Consider the following 21990-nt stretch of genomic DNA (forward strand, 5'->3'; position numbering starts at 1 on the left):
AGGACATGGGGTCAGAGAGGTCCCAGTGCTGTGGGGGAGGGTTCTTGAGACACATGCCGACTTTGGCTTCGGTCTGAGGGACACTGGTGACATGGTCTGTCATACTGTTTTGCAAGCACCCCTCTAGTTGCTGTTGGTGGGCGGGGAGTGGGGGTTGTATAGGCAGGAGCAGGGACGTCAGTTAGGTGACGGCTGCCGTGGTCCAGGTGAGGAGCTAGGCCTGGAGCAGATGGTGGCAGCAACGGTGGCAGGGGCTGGCTGTATTCTGGACGTATACTGAAGATGAGGCAGACAGGATTTGATAGTGATAAGGCATTGACACACACATCACCAGGCAGAAGGGCTGTGGTCAGCCCACAGCAGGGGGACGAGGATGAGTGAAAGGAGAACCTGGGAGGAATGAATGACCGTTTTCTATGGGGCGGCGTCTGCTGCCACTTCTCCCTCCATGTCCCCTTGGGGCTGCCCTTGTCGCTAGGACAAAACTCCAGGTGGGGATGCTCCAGGTGGGAGGCTCTCCAAGAAGCAGTCACATACCTTTATGTGTATCATATGTTCCAGTGGACAAAGCCCTTCTACATTCACTCCTCGCCACAATCTTGTGAGATAGTCAGGGCAGACATTATTACACCCTGATTCCCTAAAGAAGAAACAGATTCTGAGACAGTAATTTGTTCAAGGTCACAAAGCCATTAGGGCATGAAAGGTAGCCCTTCAGCTCCAGATGTTACATTCTTTCAGCTATGAAAAGGCCAGACTTATCACACAAGAGGGCACAACAAGAGCCAATATTTTTAGTGCAGCTATATGCCTGGCACTGTTCTAATGGTTTAGAAATATCAGCTCATTTAACCCTAAAGGTAACTCTGTGCCAGTTGGTACAAGTATTGTTATTGTTGTTCAGTTGCTAAGTCATATCTGACTCTTTGCCACCCCATGAATTATAGCACGCCAGGCTGTCTATCCATCACTATCTCCCTGAGTTTGCTCAAACTCATGTCCATTGAGTCAGTGATGCCATCCAACCATCTCATCCTCTGTCACCCCCTTCTCCTCTTGCCCTCAGTCTTTCCTAGCATCAGGGTCTTTTCCAATGAATCAGCTCTTTGCATCAGATGACCAAAGTATTGGAGCTTCAGCTTCAGTATCAGTCCCTCCAATGAATATTCAGGGTTGATTTCCTTTAGGATGGACTGGTTAGATCTCCTTCCTGTCCAAGGGAGTCTCAAGAGTCCTCTCCAACGCCACAGTCTGAAAGTGTCAGTTCTTCTATGCTCAGCCTCACAGATAGCTCAGTTGTTAAAGATTCCACCTGCAATGCAGGAGACCCCAGTTTGATCCCTGGGTTGGGAAAATCCACTGGAGAAGGGATAGGCTACCCACTCCAGTATTCTTGGGCTTCTCTTGTGGCTCAGCTGGTAAAGGATCCACCTGCAATGCAGGAGACCCCGGTTTGATCCCTGAGTTGGGAAGATCCCCTGGAGAAGGGAAAGGCTACCCACTCCAGTATTCTGGCCTGGAGAATCTCATGGACTGTATAGACCATAGGGTCGCAAAGAGTCGGATACAACTGAGGGACTTTTCACTTTCACTTTCAGCCTTCTTTATGGTCCAACTCTCACATTCATACATGACTGCTGGAAACACCATAGCTTTGACTATATGGACCTTTGTTGGCAAAGTGATGTCTCTGCTTTTTAATACACTGTCTAGGTTTGTCATAGCTATTCTTCCAGGGAGCAAGTGTTTTTATTCCCTTTTATAGATAAGAAAACTGAGGACAAGGTCATGCAGATACTACAGAGTAAAACCCAGACTCAAACATAGATAATTCACCGTGACACCTAACAATGGTCCACACCAGTGGTCTCCTACCCAAGACAGTGTGTGGGCAGCAAATGGAGAGTGCAGAAGCTGAGTGGTGTGGGGTTAGAGACAGAGGGCCCACATTGACTTAGATGGGTTTTGAGCTGCTTCTTTAAAGGTCACTTAGAAGGGATCAGTGAAGACATGGCAGGCAATACAAGAAGCAGGAAAGGTATGAGGCAAGCTTGGAGCCCAGCAACATTGAAGAGGAGGCCAGAAGAAGCAGCCAAGAAGGATGGTCAGAACAGGAGGAAAGCAGAACAAGTCACTGAAGATGCCAAGAGGACTGTTCTGAGGAGGGAAGTGCCAACAGGCTCCAAGGCCGCCAAAGGGTTGAGTCAGGTACATGTTGGGTTTTTCACTGGAGAACTGAATAAGCACAGGGGCTTGGGGCTAGGACCTAACTGTACAAAGCTGGGGAATACTAGAAGATGAAGACAAAGAATCTTGTCTTCAAGATTTGATTTGATTCCTGAAAATTTCCAACAAGCAAACCAGATCCAGGATAAATGACTAGAGCCATCACATCACTAAGATGCATGTGAAAAGAGCGAGGTCACAGCTACTGTCAAGAAGCTGAGTCCTTATGAATAGTGAGAACCAACTCCAAGACCAGGGAATTTGGCAGCCGCTTTCACAAAAGACTTTCTGCCAGAGAGAACAGCTGAAGTCACTTTAACGTGCGTCACTGAATTACTAAAGCAACTTAACTCTCACAAGGGGACCGGAAAAGCAAGAAGCAGGCCATATTCATTCCACAAGTATTTACTAAGCACCTTTTATGTGTTAGGCTCTGAGAAGGTACCTAGAAAAGGCTACAAAGAGGTAACTCCAAAGTTGGACAAAAAGGCCAATGGAACAGAGTAGAGAACCCAGAAATAGCCTCACTTTCACGTATAATCTATATGACAGACGTAGCATTCTCAGTGGAGAAAGGATGACCTGCTCATTAAGTGGATTTGGGATAGTCGGACACGACTGAAGCAACTTAGCAGCAGCAGCAGCATATAAAAACAATGAAGTTGTATCCCTATCTCACACCATACATAAAATCAATTCTAGCTGAACTGAAGACAAATATGAAAAGTAACATTTAGAAACATTTAAAAGAAAGTCTTAAAACTGCAGATAGGAAAGGATTTCTTTAACAAATTATACAAGTCACTAATTATAAATTAAAATGATAAATTCAGCTACAGTAAAATTTAAAACTTCTGTTCATCAAAAATACTATAAAGAAAAATAATACTATAAAGAAAGTAAAAAGACCTGGCATAAACTGGGAGAACATATTTGCAACATATAAACTGACAAAGTTTTTATCTAAAATATATAAAGAACTCTTATAATGAATTAGAAAAAAAGACAAAAATAAACCAATAGAAAAATGAAAAAAAGTCATGAATAGTACTTTACAGAAGAGGAAATATGAGTGACCAATAAACATATAAATTGACACTCAGATTTCATCAGGAAAATGTAAAGTGAAAGCATGATGCAATATCAATTTACCCATTAGTTTGGCAATAATTAAAGTCAGATGACAATGTGTTGGTAAAGACATGGAGTTACAGGAACATGTGTCCACTACTGGTAGAAACCTAATTTTTACTGTGTTTTGGAAAAGAACATGACATTTTCCAATGACATTAAATATGTACAAACCAGTAAATCCACTCTTAAGTAAGTGTCCCAGAGAAACTCTTAAACAACCAGGAGCTGTGATTAAGAATGTTTGTAGCGGTATTGCCCATTAGAGGAAAACCCTGGAAACCACCCATGTGGCCATCGATAGGTGAATGAATAAGGGATGGTGTAGTAATACGATGGAACGCAGTACAGTAAGGAGAATACATTATAGTCACAAATATCAACATATATGTTGAGTGGCAAAAAGCAATTCAGAGAAAAGTTCATTGTATTAGTTATCTGCATGCATGAAATTGCTTCAGTCATGTCTGACTCTTTGCGACTCTGTGAATGGTTGCCTGCCAGGCTCCTCTGTCCGAGGGATTCTCTAGGCAAGAATACTGGAGTGGGTTGCCATGCCCTCCTCCAGGGGATTTTCCCGACCCAGGGATTGAACCTGCATCTCTTACGTCTCCTGCATTGGCAGGTGCGTTCTTTATCATTAGTGCCACCTGGAAGCCCCATTTGTTATCTACTGCTGTGTAACAAATTGCCCTGTAACTTACCAGCTTAACACAGCAAACATTTTCACCCTCATAGTCGCTCCGTGTCAGGAATTCAGGGACGTCTTAAATGGGTACCTCCGGCTCAAGTTCTCTCATGAGATTATGGCAGCCTGTCGTCTCACCTCAAGGCTTGACTTAAGGGGTTTCTATTTCCAAGCTCACTCATGTGGTTGTGGGCAGGCTGAGGTCCCCCACCACATGTGTGGCTTCTCCCAGGGGAGAGTATTCAAAAGAGATCAAAGTAGAGATCTCCGAGACAGAAGCCACAGTCTTCTCATAAGCAAACCTTAGACATGACAGCCATATTCTGCCATGTTCTTTTCCTTAGAAACTAGTTGCTAGGTCCAGCCCACACTTAAAAGGAGGGGATTACAAAAGTGTGTGAATACCCCAGGAGAAGGAATGCTGCTGCTGCTACTGCTGCTAAGTCGCTTCAGTCGTGTCCGACTCTGTGAGACCCCATAGACGACAGCCCATTAGGCTCCTCTGTCCCTGGGATTCCCCAGGCAAGAATACTGGAGTTACTGGGGGTCATTTTAGAGGTTGCCTATCCCACTCCTACAGTATGATTTCATTTTATGAAATTCAGAGACGAGCGAAACTGAATTATATATTGTTTAGGTAGGTATACATAGCTAAGTAGAAGCACTTTGAGTTTGGGATCAACATATACACACTTCTATATATAAAATAGATAATAAGCAAGGATCTACTGTATAGAACAAGGAACTATACTAAATATTTTTTAATAGCCTATAAGGGAAAAGTAACTGAAAAAGAACATACATATTATGAATATATATATATATGACTGAATCACTTTGCTGTACGCCTGAAATGAACATAACATTGTAAATCTATACTTCAATTAAATTAAAAAAAAATTTAAAGGAAAACCACTGTGAAGAAAAACAAGAGCAGGATAAACATGCAATTCAGGATGTCGGTGATCTCTGGGGAGATTTGGGAGGCTGAAGGTGGTAAGAATGCACAAGTAGGGGCAATAGGACAGTGAGTTCAAGGATGCTTATTTTATTTTCAGGCTTCATAACAATTTTATGTTATGTATATTTATGTTTTTTTTTTTCCTTAGGTTTAGTTTCATTTTGATATTATGGAAGTTACAGCTGCATACACTTAGACTCAGTTGTTCTGTGGTATTTGCTATCCTCCACCCGTTTTTCCCATTTATGCTTCTCCAGGAGTAGCTACATTTACCTCCTTTTGCTAACTAATTGTAAAATTTACCTCCATGTTTCTTCATGACATGCTCATATTGCTGTTTTTCGGTGCTCCAGTTTCAGCATCATCTGTCCCCTTCCTTATCTTATCCTAAGATAAGGATTTAGCTCCCTTTCCTTCCCTCCAACTCTTCCTGTCACTCCAGTACTCTTGCCTGGAAAATCCCATGGATGGAGGAGCCTGGTAGGCTGCAGTCCATGGGGTCTCAAAGAGCAGACACGACTAAGTGACTTCACTTTCACTTTTCACTTTCATGCATTGGAGAAGTAAATGGCAACCCACTCCAGTGTTCTTGCCTGGAGAATCCCAGGGATGGCGGAGCCTGGTGGGCTGCCGTCTATGGGGTCGCACAGAGTCGGACACGACTGAAGCGACTTAGCAGCAGCAGCAGCAGCAGCAGCAACTCTTCCTGTATCCCACCCCCATCCTCCTTTCATCATTATATCACTATGTTGGTTAGATCAGTAATCAGTGTTTACATTACTCAGCCAACGCTAATTTGACTCTATTCAGAGCTAAGCCTTGTAGTAAAGGACAACTTTTCCTTTCCTGCAGAACTTTTTTGTTTTTCCTGGTTAATTATCATGTTTACTCATTTGCTTAGTTTGCTGTGTATTTATCACTAATTTTACTTGAGACTGGCGGTTGTTTACATTTCTTCTCAGTGTGTTCGGGCCCTGCAGGTTTTCTATCAATTACGTCTTCTTGGAGAAATACCTCCCAGAGTCATCTGACCTGCTCCTGTCTGGACAGGTTGTTCTCCATGCCTGCGTGACCGTCATGCAGGGCCTCCAGGTACCGTCGCCTTGGGCCTGTCTCCTCTGCGGATCCCCAGTTTTCTCCACCTCAGGGCTTCCTCCTGGGTTTACTCCTTTGTTTGGGTGATGCTTGCCCTCCTGTAGCTTCAGAAGAAAGGGGGCTGAGGACGCACGTCTTTGAAAGCCTTGGATGGTTTGGAAATCATTTTCCTTCAGAATTTTGAAACCTTTATTCCATGGCCTTCTGGCTTCCAGTGTTTCTGTGAAAAAGTCCAAAGTCACTCTGACATCTGATTCTTTGTTTGACCTCTCTTTCTCTGGAAGCACCTTAGCATCTTTCCTCTTCTCCCTGGTGTTCTGAAATTTCACATAATGTGTCTTGCTGTGAGTCTATTTCCATCCACTATGCTGGGAACAGTGGGCCCTTGATCTAGAAACATGTGTCCTTCAGCTCTGGGAAATCTTTTAATGATATCTTCAATGATTACTTCTTGCCCTCTTTTCCTTCTTTCACCTCCTCCTCTTTTTTTTTTTTTGCCATTTCTCTGTTTCTGAAACACTGTTTGAATTGGTAGACTAATTCACTAATTTTCTCCTATTTTCCTCTCTTTCTCTTTTTCTGCCTTTTGGGAGACTCCCTCTATTTATCTTCCAGCCCTGTGGGAGGACTTTCTTGGTATATGCCATCCTTGTCTCATGGTTCAATATCTCATTTATCTCTCTTAAGATATTAATTACAGGATTTGTTTCAAGAGTTCTTCTCTGTTAATTGTCTGTGATCCAGAGTGCTTTTTCTTTGTTTGTTTAATTGACTGATTTGGTCTGTGTGTTTAATATTTGAGACTTTCCTCAGATGTCTGGGGATTCCTGGTTGTCCACTTATTTTTAAAAGCAGGAAACTAAAACTGAGAGTTGTAGAGGGATAAGCTGTGCTGTGCTTAGACACTCAGTCATGTCTGACTCTTTGCAACCCCATGGACCATAGCCCACCAGGCTCCTCTGTCCATGGGATTCTCCAGGCAAGAATACTAGAGTGGGTTCCCATACCCTTCTCCAGGGGCTCTTCCCAACCCAGGGATCAAAACCAGATCTCCCGCATTGCAGGCAGATTCTTTACCATCTGAGACACTGGGGAAGCCCAAGAATACTGGAGTGGGTAGCCTATCCCTCCTCCAGGGGACCTTCCCAACCCAGGAATCGAACTGAGGTCTTCTGCATTGCAGGTGGACTCTTTACCAGCTAAGGGAAGCCCAGAGGGATATGAGGAGGAAGCAAAAATAGCATCTACCATTTTTACCCAGTCATACAATCTTCCATATCTATCATTTATTTCAAAAATATTAAAAGCAAAAAAAACCATAGTCCACACTCTAATGATAAATTAATAACTATACTAACCCTAAAAACATGCCCACAGCTTTTCCTCTTTAGCTCTTAAGGAAAAACTTGGGATTTCTTTTCTCTAAAAAATTCTGTATCGCAAAAAATATGAGATTAGTACATGAATTTGTGGCAAGTGTAAACCACTCTAAAATTGTGAATAGATTTGGAAACAATTTCTCCCTCCTCTCCACTCCCACGGTCCTGAATCAGCCGCCCAGCTCTCTCACTCATCACTTCCTGCTTGGTGAGTTGCCTGTGTGTTTTATCTCCATGACAATGCTCCAAGCCACGGGAAAGTAGGGTGCATGTCCGGTTCATCTCCTTATCTTCTATAGCCCCTGTCAGGAGGTAGATCTTCAAAGTTGGACAAACAATGAATGAATAACATCCTCAAGATCCCCTTTTCCTCTTCTCAGCACGCATAGTTAACACCAGAGGATTTTAAATGGTGAATGAAAAAGAAACCCACAAGATCATAAGGAGAATTTAGAGAAAAATAAAGCAGGAAATCACACCTCAACTTTAAGAAGAGAGACAGATGACTGGTTGCTGTTATTTAATTCCACTCTGAGGTCTAATCTCTTTACCTCGGAGTCCACCCACATATGAATAGGATGGGCCAAGGTCCTGAGGGCAGCCGAGCAGTTTGGGAACACTAGTTTAAGCAAGGAAAGGAGGACTTTGGAAACCTACATGCACAGCCAATAAGTCAATCAGCCAATTAAATCCACAAAGGACAGGCTGCAAATTAAGTCCAAACCCCGTGGTTTGGCATTCAAGTTTCTCCATTGCCTCTCCCTGGACACCTGCAAACTCCCTGTCTGGGGCCTGCCTTCTTTAATCAGCCTTGCATGTAGCTGCTAGAATCATTCTCAGATACCAAGTGTCCCATATCCCTTCTTTGTCCTGGAAATGACAGATTTCTCTCATCCCTGCATCAGATAGTTCTCCAGCCCAAATACCAAGACATCTTCATCCTTCCCTTCATCTTCATCCTTTCCTTCATCTTCATCCCTCCCTTCATCTACTTCTGTCCCTTACTGGGACCCTCCACCCACTGCACTTGTAAATTTCTGCCACCGTATTTTTCTGTACATTTTTTCCTCAGACTGATAATACTTACCACTCTCAGCAATAACAGTAATTGCTGACATTTAGTGTGCACGCTGGGCACTGTGCTAATATTGCTGGTGGATTATTTTCCTTAATCCTCCTATCAGCAGATAAAGAAACTAGGTCACAGAGAGGTTAAGTCATTTGCCCACAGCCATTGAGCTACTTAAGGTAGAGCTGGGGCTTGAAGCCAGGCGAGCTAAGCTCAAGACCACAGGCTCACCTCCTGTCTAGGCACTGCCTTGAAGCCACCGTCCTCAGACCTGACCCCTTCCAGGAACTGTCTGATGAACTGAAGACCCTGACTCTGCAACATGTGTTTACGCGTTGCTGGCTTGTGGCATGGAGCCATCTTTAAGTCTTCACCCTTCTGTGCCCCTACATTCAATCTGTCACTGAGTCTTGCCTCTTCACAGTTTCCAAAGTGCATCCCTGGATGGAAGGAGTCCCCACCAACACCTCAGCACAGGCCCTGAGAGGCAGGGTTGTTGCAGGAAGGCGGATCCCTTCCAGGGCTCAAAACTGGGCTCTTGTCTAACACTTGGAAATGAATTATCTGAGACACATGTGCTGACAAAGCAGGAGATTTTATTGGGAAAGGGCACCCGGGTGGAGAGCAGTAGGGTAAGGGAACCCAGGAGAACTGCTCTGCCGTGTGGCTCGCAGTCTCGGGTTTTATGGTGATGGGATTAGTTTCCAGGTGGTCTTTGGCCAATCATTCTAATTCAGAGTCTTTCCTGGTGGCGCAGGCATCACTCAGCCAAGATGGATGCTAGCAAGAGGGATTCTGGGAAGTGGACGGACACGTGGTGTCTCTTTTAGACCTTTCCTGAACTCTTCCCGTTGGTGGTGGCTTATTAGTTCCATATTCCTTACCAGGATCTCCTGTCATAAAACAACTCATGCAAATGGGTACTATGGTGCCTGGCCAGGGTGGGCGGTTTCAATCAGTGTGCTTCCCCTAACAGGGTCGCCACCGTTCTTCCCAGCCAAAGAGCAGCAGGCTGTGAGTGGAGGGGACTACATCAGCCCAAGGGCCTGGCATTGCCCCAGGGCTCTGGGGAATGGGAGGGGAAGAGTGGCTGCCCGTCCAAGGCCACGTCAGACCTGGGATGGGGCTGGAGCACCAGGGCAGGCCACACTCCATCTTGGGGATCAGATTTGGACATCATCAGTCTGTGCTACTCCAGGATAGCCAGGTGAGCAGACACAGGCCCAGCCCTGGGGAGATGAGGGCAACTGGGCAGAATAGGCAGCCAGGGTGCCCTTAGGGTAGCAACAGAGTGTCACTGGGGAGGCAGCAGAGCAGGTAGGGGAGGGGAGGGAAAGCATCTTCTCAGCTGAGCTTTGGGAGGGGATGTCTGCTCTTCAGGCGTCCCCCTGGAGTTCCGGGCATGCTCCCATGTACATAGCTATGAAAGGCTAAAATCACCCTCCTCTGACTGCCGGTAGAGCCTCAAGTTGCAGCTAAATAGCCCCCTAATGATGTGCTCACCGGGGTCTGCTCGGGCCAGGCTCAGATGTGCGATGAAGGCTGCCGCTTGCACCTCCATCCTGGCATTGCCATTTGCTCCCCACCTGGCTACCCCACCCCAGGGCTGCATTTTTTAAACATCCTGTTCACCACCCAACAGACCACTCATCCCAGTGGGCCATGTCATCTTGTCATTCAGCTGCTCAAGGACCTGGAATCATTTCCAAGGCCTCTAAGACCAAATCCAAGCCTCTTACCCTGGAATTCAAGGCCTTCCCAAATCAGACCCTTTGTCTCCACGGCTCCCTCATCACCTGCTCCTGGAGCCCAGGTGTCCTCATGTTGCTAAAACTTTCTTACCATTCCCCCATGCACACAGCAGTCGTCTCCACCTCTCTGGTGCTGAGGGAAGAGTGAAAAGAGCATGGGCTTTACTTTGGTTACGTCCTGTGTGTTTTGGGGCAAGTTGCTCAATGTCTCTGTGCTTCCAGTTGCTTACCTGTAAAAATACATTACAAGATGTTGTGAGAATTAGAGTGTTTGTATACAAAGTACTAGCCACAGGGTAGGTTGTACTGTGTGGCTCCAACTAATATAGTGCGAGTCAATAAATATACTAAGCAGCTTCAGCCAACTCTTTGCAACCTCATGGCCTGTAGCCTGCCAGGTCCCTCTGTCCACAGAATTTTCTAGGCAAGGATACTGAAGTGGGTTGCCATGCCTTCCTCCAGAGGATCTTCCCGACCCTGGGATTGAACCTGCATCTCCTGCTTCTCCTGCATTGGGAGGCAGGTTCTTTACCACTAGCGCCACCTGGGAAGCCCCATGAGTCAGTAAATGAAATCCATATTACTGTGCCCTTGTCTTTCACCACTCACACGCCGTCCACCTCCTTTCTCACTGTCAGGCTTCTCCCGGCTTTTAGGCTCCTCTCCAGATGCATCTGTATCTGCAGCCTTTCCAGCACACCTGACTTGGGGTGGGGGTAAGGGAAAGAAGAACAGCATTTGCCAGTTGCCCACTGGGCTCCAGGCCGTGTGGGGGACGTGGAGAGCGCTGACAGAAGCAGCGAATACTTTCTGAGGGTCTCCTGTACTCAGCCATGTCTCAAGCATGTCATGTAAGCCTTATTGGTAACTCAGTTCTATGGATTAAGGCTCCTAAATGACTTTCTGCTCTATCCAACCAGGGTGGTTTGGTCTCCCTGGCCGTATCTCACTTTTCCCATCCAGTGGCCTCCAAGAGGCTGATGGTAAGAGTTTATCCAGGAGTGATGTCCGTGTCGTTCAGGCTTATCCTGTGAGAGAACATTTTGAGAAAAACACCCACCTTCATTCATCTGCCCTGCCACCCCAGGTGCAGCCAGGCCCACCTGCTGCACTCAGGTTGGGCCCTAGCTTTTCACAAAGCTATTTCCTCTGCCCAGAACACCCTTCCCCTGGTCCGCCTGGAAAACTCCAGCCTCTGACCAACCCTCCTACATTGGGGTCAAGATCATTGTCTTTTCCCTCCTGCCCTCCAGGTGCCTCGTCCTTACTCTTCCTCAAATGTCTACATGCTTAAAATGGGCCCTTCCCCTGGGCTGAGAAGCCTAAGGGCAGAGCTGGTATCCTGTTCATCTTTCTATTTCAGTATTTGACACAGAGCCTGGCACACAGCGAGCCTTGGTGTTTGGGGATAAAGGGAGGGACATGAGGGATGGGGTGGAATGGATATCGGGCAGAGGGAATGGTGGGGATATGTTTCCAGCTAGTTCCTCCCAGGGCAGGACAGCCATGAGCCTCCGTCCAGCTCAGAAGAGGAGGCCATGCCTCCACAAAGACTCTGGAAACTTCCCTGGAAACAGGTTCGAGAGAACCCCAGCTGCCGCAGCCTCCCTCCAGACACCAGGGAGGTGCCAGTCTTTGGGCTCCATCAACCTTCTTACGGGAAATTGCTAAATGCGTTTAGTGATTTTTTTTGACATTTTCCCTGTTCAGGAGCTTGTGATTTCAGATTAATCACATCCACATACATTTAGACTGTCAGCTTGGAAGGGAAAATCTAAATTTTATTACTGCATGATTTCATCCAAAGCCATTTTACCAAAAAGGACGTCTGCAATATGGTGCAAATCATGACAAAACATTTTACCGCCGGGACCAAGCTTGTGGTGGGGTGTTGGGGGGGATGGACAGAGAGCTGCAGGCAGGACCTGGGTGGGCAGAGCCTCAACAGCTTCCGTCTCCTGGAGAGCTCTGTGTGCCGCTTTCGCTGCTCTCTCTGCCTCAGCAAAATGTCCTTCTTTGTCCAGGTATGCCCAGAACCCGAGAATGGTAGCTCCACTAACTCACTCCTGTCTTCCACCCCCTCCCCCGGCAGGTACCATGACCAGCAGGACGTAACTAGTAACTTTCTGGGTGCCATGTGGCTCATCTCTATCACATTCCTTTCCATTGGTTATGGGGACATGGTGCCCCACACGTACTGTGGGAAAGGTGTCTGTCTGCTCACCGGCATCATGGTGAGTATCTGCCGCCGCCCATTACCCTTCCCCACCCGTAGGATGCTGCTAGGAGCGATCCCTTTACGGCAGGTTCGGGGGGCCTTCCTTGTCTGGGCGCGGGGCCAGCTGCTAGTTAACGGGCCAGCATGTGTGTCTGTGCACGTAAAAAGACAGATGTGACATCTGTACAGCTTCTCGCTTTTTCATTTCCTTGTCTGAGATAGGAAGAGGTCCTGGTTCCCGAACAGTTCATGGTCTCCTCACAGACCTCTAGGAATGGGCTGGGGGAAGCTGGTCATGGGTCTTACCCTCCACTCCCATCAGGGTCTGCAGTTAATTGTCCTCTTTCCTGTGCCCTGGGCCCCACAGACCTTGGCGCCACATCTGATAAAGTGTAGCTAGAACTCACGGGGGCCAGTGCTCTGAGCCGACCATGAGAGACCTAGGTCCTAGCCTGGGTTGGCCACTGGTTTGGTCCCGGTTTGATGAGCTGGCCCTGGGCCAACTCTTGGCTCCTGCATCCAAATGTTGGGGTGCTGAGCTCCGAGTGCCAGTTCCCTCCCCGTGCTGGCAGCCGGCTAGCCTGTGACAGCATCCCCATCCCTCCCCAGATGCCCAGCAGCTGTGCTGCCTCCTTCCAAGGTGTATTTTTCCTGCCCCATCACCCTGCCATCCCCAGCCTGACACACACTCATGCCCATCACATGGCCGCACAGTATGGAGTATGGGAGGGTAGTGGGTAGGGAGTTTCAGACCAGAGTCTGAATGCCCATAGCTGGACCTCAGTGTGGGCCCAGGCAGGGCAATTAGCCTGCTGGACCTCAGCATTCTCCAGTAGGAAGTGCAGACGGGAGGCTGCTCCGCCCTCCTCCCTGGCTGCTGATGAGGGTAGACTGCAGTGCTTATGTTAACGTGCTCTGTCAGCAACAGGGAGCTGCACCCGCCTTCAGGGCTGGCAAGTCCTCAGCATCCCTACCCCCACTGCTCCTTCACCGGTCGGTCGGGATGAGGGCTTCTTGCCCCTCTCCTTGCTTTCTGACCAGGACAGACAACCGGGCTCTTTGACCTCTTTGACCTCCTTCCCAGAGCAGAGTAAACACGCAGGGTCCTCTTTTCAAAAGAGGAAACTGAGGGTCAGAGAAGACTCAGGAATCTAAGGCTGTGTGTTGGAGTGGGGTGGGGAGGTGTTGGTGGAGATGGAGGAGTACAGGAGGCCCGAAGCTTATTCCTACGTCTCATTGGTGGGTCACGGCAGCCCACCCCGAGGAGTCCTCTCTGCACCCCTGTCATCAAAAGCCTTCCAGGGCAGATCTCAGCCATCATCCCCATTTCTCCAGGAGGAAACAAAAGACCCTCCTTCTGGAAGAGAAATGACTCCATCCCGCAGTGGGCAGGGGTTTAGCTCCTCACTAGCATGGAGGCCTCCTGGGACTGACAGCAGCCAGTTGCTCAGAGCAGCAGAGGCCGTGGGGTCAGAGGCCTGGGCCGTGGGGCAGGAGGGCTCTGGCGCTGCCGTGTCATGACTGGATGCTGTCCTCTCCTTTTTTGACTGAAACCCAGGGCAGGCACTTATTAGTGGGTCCTGGGCAGGAGTTAATGACAGGCGGCTTAGCGCCGGGCTTGGGATAAACCATGGGTAAGTGTAAGGGCTCAGAACAAATACCTCCCGTTGGTTGGTAGGAGTCTGCCTGGCACAGCTCCAGCTGTCACCAGGAAACCAGGGAATGAGTCTTCCTTCCAGAAAAGAATGACATGCCGCCCGAAGACCAAAGCTTTCCTGTCTCAGAGATGCTCCTGGGGTGCCAGCTATATGCCTCAGAACCAGCTCTCAGTCTGGCCTGCACGGAGCCCAGCTGCTGATAGGTGAACGGCCCTGCTGGGAGCCTCCGTTATTTTTAAATACTAGCCATTCTCCCTCTCAGCATGGCTCTATGCCCCAGCCAAGAAGCCAGAGCCTGGGAGCCATCATTTTCCTGGTTTCCTCACTCCTGCATCTCTGGGCTTCTGCTCTGGCAGAGCTGGGCGGTGGGCCAACCGGACCCTGGCCCCTCCCTGCCTTCTCCTGGGGTGTGGTCTTCACACCTGCTTTTGCTCCAGGGGCTTCAGCAGCTGCTTGGAAGAAAGTGTTTGTTCCTTGAGGAGAAAGGTGTGATCAAAGTGGAGAGAATAAACGAGTGAGGAGGAACTGATACCCACCCCCTGTATTAAAAATACAACACGTGCCTTTCATCTTCTCTTTCTGCATCAACCCTGCTGCATAGATACCTATCTATACACAGGGACAGGGAGCTTCCCTCCACTTGTGTTTTTACCCAAATTAAAATCAGCTGCCTCCCTCTGGGGTCAGCCACAGTGAGGAACCCTGGTGGCATTTTTTTTTTCCTTACAAGTGGGACTTTTCTAGCTGAGTCACTTCTTTCCAGGGTTTCACATGGCTGAGAATCCCTTCCTCCCATCCCCCAGTCTCCCAACACTTTGTACCTCTCCTGATTATTACTGCAAGTGCCTTTACCAAAAGGTAGGGCTTCCTGTTTGGTTACCATGGACACCATGCAGGCCAAGGCAAGGCCTAGTGGGAAGGGAAAGGAAGAATTTGTGTGTGCAGGCTGTAAATAGTCTTAATCATTGTTTTCTCTTGGCAATCCCAGTAATGGTGTAATTATCAACCATTAAGCAGGGTATATAATTGTCTGAACAACTTGACATTGTTGGCACAGGCCTGGTGTGTTTGAGAGATTTCACCCACTAAAGCAGATATATCAAAGTCCAGCATCTTTCCATAAAGAATTTTACGATGACAGTTACAAGGCAGAGAGAAAGCTGACAATATTTAGTATCCAGAATGGGCCTCGGAAGGCTTTCTGGCTCTGCAGTCATCTGAAAGACTTTTGGGACCCCAAGACTGATTGGTAGGAATCCCATTTCAATATACAATTTCTAAAGCTGGACTCATTAGGAAAGACCCTGATGCAGGGAAAGATTGAAGGCAAGAGGAGAAGGGGACGACAGAGGATGAGATGATTGGATGGCATCACCGACTCAATGGATGCGAGTTTGAGCAATCTCTGAGTGATGGTGCAGGACCCGGAAACCTGGCATGCTGCAGTTCATGGGGCTGCAAAGCACTGGACACGACCGAGCGACTGAACCACAACAGAGCTGGACCCACTCTGTGGACCCTCCAGGAGTTAGGGACAAATAGACAAAAGATTCCAGGATATGTGCTGGGGACACTGAGCTCTTCCCCTAAGATTTCATGCAAGAGGCTTCTTTGAACTGCAAAAGGAAAGGGATGATGAAGTAAAAGGTGGCACAAATTGAGTCATTTGGGGAGGAGGTAAAGAAGAGGGCTCAGCAAGACATCTGCTTAATGTCAGTTTTAGAAGATGAGCTTCTCCCTGAAACACCTTGGTTTCAAACCAATTGATGTTATTTTAGTTGTTACATGGAATCTGTTGCAGAAACAGAATCCAACTGTAAATCCTCCAGGCTTCCCTCCTCCATTTGTCACTTTCATTTATGTTTTATTTTATTTTATACTTCTTTAGTTAAGAACACCTCATACTCTTCCCCTTGGGATACTTATTTTTCGAGAGTCTAAGGTTTTCCAGCTGGAAAGTGTTTCTTGGAAACAAGAAGTAGGAGGACCAGTGTGAAGGAGACTGGGCCTCTGATTTGGGTCCAAATCCATGGATGAGTTAGGCGTGTTGACCCCAGGCCAGCCACTCCTTTCTCTGTTCACTCCTGCGCTCCTGCTCACTATGTACCTTGGAAAGTACGACCTCATTAGAGGACCCTGTCCCCTCCCACCACTCTCCCATGGAAATAGTGCTGGATAGAGAAGATCCAGGGAATCCAGTTGGTGTCGACCGGGACTCAGGACTTGGCACATCTGAAGGCAAAAATCTGAGTCATGGATCTGCTCCACAGTCTGATCCAGTGCAGCTGCTTACCCTCTTCAGTCCCACTCTGTCCTCTCCTCGAATTCCCCCTCTGCCCACCAGCGATTTCTGAGGTTCCGTGTGAGGACAGCTGGGGCAGCAGGAGTGCTCCCATGCCCAAACCAGCCCAGGCCTTGGCACTCTGTCTCTTAAAACCAACCCACATCCCTGCCACATCACATGAGCCTTTTTAAACTGTTAACATGGCCCTACCGGGCTGACAAACTCACCTAAGTAAGAAGGCCCGTTGTCCCCAAAAAAGCAGAAGTAATCACTGAAAGTGAAGTGAAGTGAAAGTGAAAGTCACCGCTCAGTCGTATCCGACTCTTTGCGACCCCATGGACTATATAGTCTATAGAATTCTCCAGGCCAGAATACTGGAGTGGGTAGCCTTTCCCTTCTCCAGGGGATTTTCCCAACCCAGGGATCGAACCCAGGTCTCTCGCATTGCAGGTGGATTCTTTACCAGCTGAACCACAGGGGAAGCCCAAGAATATTAGAGTGAGCTATCAGGGAAGCCTGAAGTAATCATTATACCACTTAAAAGTAAAGACAGCAGGAGGTGGGAGGGGATCTTGCTGTCTTTATTTCCTTCATTTCCTCTAAGGAGCCAAAGTTGACCATTAACTTCTGACCCAAGTCTTAGGCTCCTTGTTCTTCCTGCCTTCCACCTAATTCCCATGAGCCCATCCCTCTTCCCTATTCCTTTCTATTTTCTTTCCTATTTTCACTTCTTCCTTTCCTCTTCTGCTCTCTGTCCCATGCTGTTGAGGAGGCAGCACAACTTGTTGCCTATCTCAGTCTCTGCTCCAACTCTCTCTCTACATCTTCCCTCTTCCCTTCCTTCCTTCCTTCTTCCTTCTCTCTCTGCCTTCCTCCCTCCCTCTCTTTCTTTCTCTCTCTCACACACAGGAGAGGACCAGTCTGGATTTCAGCACCTTGCACACCACTTTCTGAAGGTTGCTGGTGTCTGACCCCATCTTTGCAAGGTTGCCTGTTAATGGGAATGACCAGATTATGTTTCATTATTGGCTACTTCCCTAACCCATCCAGATGATGGATTTTTCTAAAAGAAAAGTGAAGTTGAAAGTATCCACTGCTATCTATTCGAGTTAGAATTACGGGTTAAGAACAAAGCATCCTTCTGGGAAATATCCACAAGGAAGTCTTGACCTCTTTAAGTTGAAGGAAACTGAGAAATGTCATCTAATCCAACCCCTGCCTCCATGCAGAAATGTGTCTTAATCATATAAGATAGGTGGTTCCTTAATTAGAACACTCTAGTCGGACACGACTGAGCGACTTCACTTTCACTTTTCGCTTTCATGCATTGGAGAAGGAAATGGCAAGCCACTCCAGTGTTCTTGCCTGGAGAATCCCAGGGACGGGGAGCCTGGTGGGCTGCCGTCTCTGGGGTCGCACAGAGTCGGACACGACTGAAGTGACTTAGCAGCAGCAGCAGCAGCTTCTCTTTAGAACCCCTCTGCATTCAGCAGGCTCGGTTGTAAGCCATGGCAGGAACCATGGAGCAATCCGTCTAGCACCTGAAACTTTGGGATTGTGGATGGTTGATTGCTTTAATGAATTTCCCCAAGTGGCATGACAAGCAAGGAGACTCCTTCAGGCTAATTCTGCCCCCAGCTCTCAGGGATGATTTAAGTAGAGTTTCCCTGGACCCGGGGAGATGAGGGAGCCTGGAGTCAGGGAAGAACCCTCTACATCTGATGTTCTGTTTTTAACATTATGATATATCCCGCTTTTTGGGCGTTTAGCCCAAAGTACTTTTGGAACTCCATACAAAAGAGTGAGATTATATACTCGGTCTGGTTGAGGGGAATTGGATCACACATCTTCCCGCTAAAAGAGCTTTTTAAGCTATTTTTTGCCTTTAGAGGCCTGGCTCAATTGAAGACACCTACAGACCAGGCTGTCCAACTGCCCATACCTATCCTTTGAAAACTGGGCACAGAGTCTCCTGCAAGTCACAGATGCCAAGAAAACAGGGCTGTCCCTGAACAAGAAAGAAAAATGAGGTGAGAAAAAGGAAGGTTCACACACACTTGGTTCTTTTCAGTTTGTTGTGCTAGAAATGGGTCGCTGACCAAATGTACCGAGAAACAGGAGATTGTTTTCATGAGAACCCTTCTAAAAAAGCTAGGGAAAAACATTGCCAACTTCAGCTTTTCCAAAACCTCACACCAGCTAGGCTTTGCCGATCTGTGGCAAAGGAAAGAAAGTGATTATGAGGGAGAGAGTAGGGGAATGATCTGTTATATGCATGCTGCCCAACTCTGATACAGATGATAGTACCTTTGAAAACAGTCTTTATGACTTCCTACACTTTCTGCTAGACTGCATGAGTCCCAAAGTTCTTGATGGATTCCTTGAATCCTGGGACCTCAATTGCTAAACTGAGCTCTGTGGCACCTATAATTACTGTTTGGCATCCAGAGCATCAGACTGCTGACTTTCCTGAACTCATCATCTTTCCATGAGTAGAGGTCAGGGCAGTGCAGGGCCCCACGTGCAGGAGAGAGGCAATGGTCCCCAAGAGTCATGCGCTCTCTTCCAAGAACCAGGCGAGGGCAGGGCTATCACTGCTGCCTGCAGGAGAAGCAGGGCAGGAGCGGTTCTCTCTTGCCGTCCCCGGCACCCCCAACCCTGTCCCCCAACTCAAGATGCACAGCAAAGAGGACTTCAAAGTCCTTCAAGAGAATATTGGAAGGAGTCCCTTTCTGCTCATTTCTCAGACAGTCAAGCATGTGCCCAGAGGATTAGGAGAGAGAAACTCAGTCTTCAGGAAACTGCCTCTTTTATTCACCCTCCCTGAGCTCCTCTGGAATAGACCTTCCAGAGCAGAGTAGAAACACTGCTCTGGAAAATACTGAGCGCCTTCTGCGCATTCCTTTAAAATCCCGGGTTGAGGCAGATATATTGTTGTCATCTTTAAAATCTCTGCAAGATGGTGAATTCTGGAGCCTCCTGGTGAAAGCAAGAAGGAACTGACATCTTGTGCTGAGTCATAGGCTAGAACTCCTGTGAAAAGACCCAACCAAGGAGCAAGCGCAGTCGTTGAGCGCATAGACTCTATCCAACTGGGGTTGCCCTGGAAAGCAGTCTTGGGGGGAGGGGAGATGCTTTGCCTCTTCATTAGATCATTTTCAGGAAAACTGTCCACCACCAGCAGATGATCCATCCAGACTGCATGGCTGGTTGTCTTTCCTCCTGCCCTCCCCAGCCCACCCTGCTCTAGACTGGCATTGGGGCTGGGGTATGGGTGAGGAAGAGGGTGCACGTGTGCTGGATTTTCTGTCTTCCCTGCTTAGCTTGGCAGGTGACTGAGCGATTGTCCGGTATTTTATATGACCCCAAGCCTCAGTCCCGTCGAGTACCCTGATCCATGAGGAAGTGGCCAGCTCTAGGAAGGCTCGTGTCCCAGAGGTCAACACCTTCGTGGGTGTGGGGATCAGGGTCCTGCTGGGTTTTGTGACTTGGCCTTGACTAGCCAGAGCTCAGGCCTCCACCCCACTCCCAGAACCCCTCAGTGGGCCCGGGGCACGTGGAGTCTTACACGTGAGCCCTGCTTCATTAATGATGTGCTCTCTCCCCGGTCCTCTTGCCCCCCACAGGGTGCCGGCTGCACTGCCCTGGTGGTGGCCGTGGTGGCCCGGAAGCTGGAACTCACCAAAGCGGAGAAGCACGTTCACAACTTCATGATGGACACTCAGCTCACCAAACGGGTAAAACACCACTTCCCGTGTCTTAAAGGGGGACCTAAGACCCACCTGGGAGCTGGTCAGAAAGTAGCCACAACAAGATAGGGCTGCACCGTTCAGTGGAGGTTGAGGGAGCCCCAGACACATGCAAACGGCTGGTGCAGAGTGGCCGCATGCCTCAGCGCTGCAGGCTCCTGTCTTCTTAAATCACCGTGCATGGTTCAGGCAACCAAATAATTTCCCTGATAATTAAATCTATAGCCTACAATGATGTAACCTACTCTCTTGCCTAATGGTACCAAGTAAATCACCCAGCATGAGATGTTTTGATTTCTGCTCAAATATTTTCATGATTCTCATTAGCAAGGGCAGTAGAAAGTCTTTAAAATGATATTGGAAATGTATCTAAATTCAACCCCTAAAAAAAATCATTACAGACAATCACTCCTAAATAATGTTCATCAAAATATCATCATCCAATTTTTCCCTTTTGGGTTTTCCAAATAGTGTTTCTCCCTTGTGCCCTTAGGGAAGTGGGTAAGAAGGGTTAAAAACTGATTAAGCAGGAATGGGGGAGATCATTTAGCTGCTAAAAATCTGACATCGCACTGAATTGTCAGAAAAGAGAAGGCCCCTTTAGAAGAGACAGAAGCAAGCCTTCCAGGATAAGAGCAGGCCAAATGAGCAAGGCAGGAGCTGTTTATTTAATGACAGCTTTTATGGAAAATTCTTTAGAGCCTGCAGGCTGAACGAAGGTCAGGAATATGATTTCCTGCAAAAACTCTCCTCTTTCTGAAGTGAGAGAGAAGCAAAAACCTGCGCTGGGGTCTTGGCCACCCTAGCAAGTCTTTCTCATTTAGGATTAAAGTGGGGCTGGGAGACCCATGAGCAGCCAGATTTTGATTGGGGTTTTTGAAAGCTGGAGAAAATATTCAGTGATGAATGTTGTGGCACAGTGAAAATGTGTTCGAAATAAAGACAAAGGCAGGAAGGGAGGGAAAAAAAAAGCGAGGGAGAGTGACAGAGGGTGAGCGTGCTCGGGAGGGAGGCAGCGCGGGAGGGGGGAGTTGCCAAGGCTTCTCCAGTTTCTCAGCAGAAGTCTTTATGGTGTTTGATTGTTTGGTCTTTGATTACATGTATTGGATTCTTTAACAAGCCTTTTTAAAGATGTTAAGAAGAAAACATACAGGCAGATATTCTTCTGTGGTTGACATACAGATGGTTATGTATGCACATCATGGCACTGAGCTGTCCGTGGTACAAAAGAAAACACGATTTGTAGCATCAAGATGGCAGCGTTGAGGGCTGTACCCATGGTGGGCCCTCTGGGTTCCATCCAGGGCCCTGCAACCCAGCTGCTTTCCTTCAGCCCCCTACTATGCATGTAGAAGTCAGGCTAGGAATTGAGCAAATTATCAAAGTTACTGGGGAAAAAAATAATCACTCAGTTGTGTCTGACTCTTTGCTACCCCAGGGACCATGGCCTGCCAAACTCCTGTCTATGGGGATTCTCCAGGCAAGCATACTGAAGTGGGTAGCTATTCCCTTCTCCAGGGGATCTTCCTGACCCAGGGATCGAACCCAGGTCTTCTGCATTGCAGGCAGATTCTTTACCGTCTGAGCCACAAATATACTTCCCTCTATTCTCCTGGAACAATGTAGTGCAGGAGTCAAGGACAAGGGTATTTGGCCCCCAAAACCTTTTCAGAAGCTGTTTCTTAGAGCACAGACATTAACAGCCTCTCTGTTTATTCTATTTGCTTTTGAAACCAAGGATATACTTTGTATTTCATGTTATTCCTTTGTCCTCTCCATTT

The 21990-nt window shown here is 47.7% G+C and overlaps 1 protein-coding gene across 3 annotated transcripts in view; it reads left to right on the plus strand.

Moving 5' to 3' along the window:
* Positions 1-21990, plus strand: part of KCNN3 (potassium calcium-activated channel subfamily N member 3) — a 174307-nt gene that overhangs the window by 128953 nt on the left and 23364 nt on the right. For all 3 annotated transcript variants that reach the window (XM_045166029.1, XM_045166030.1, XM_045166031.1), the window contains exons 4-5: positions 12393-12534; positions 20087-20197. In XM_045166029.1, the coding sequence (XP_045021964.1) occupies positions 12393-12534; positions 20087-20197 (253 nt within the window). The remainder of the gene's footprint in view (positions 1-12392; positions 12535-20086; positions 20198-21990) is intronic.

This window comes from Bubalus bubalis, chromosome 6 (assembly GCF_019923935.1).
Source record: "Bubalus bubalis isolate 160015118507 breed Murrah chromosome 6, NDDB_SH_1, whole genome shotgun sequence".
Classification (NCBI taxonomy): Eukaryota; Metazoa; Chordata; class Mammalia; order Artiodactyla; family Bovidae; genus Bubalus; species Bubalus bubalis.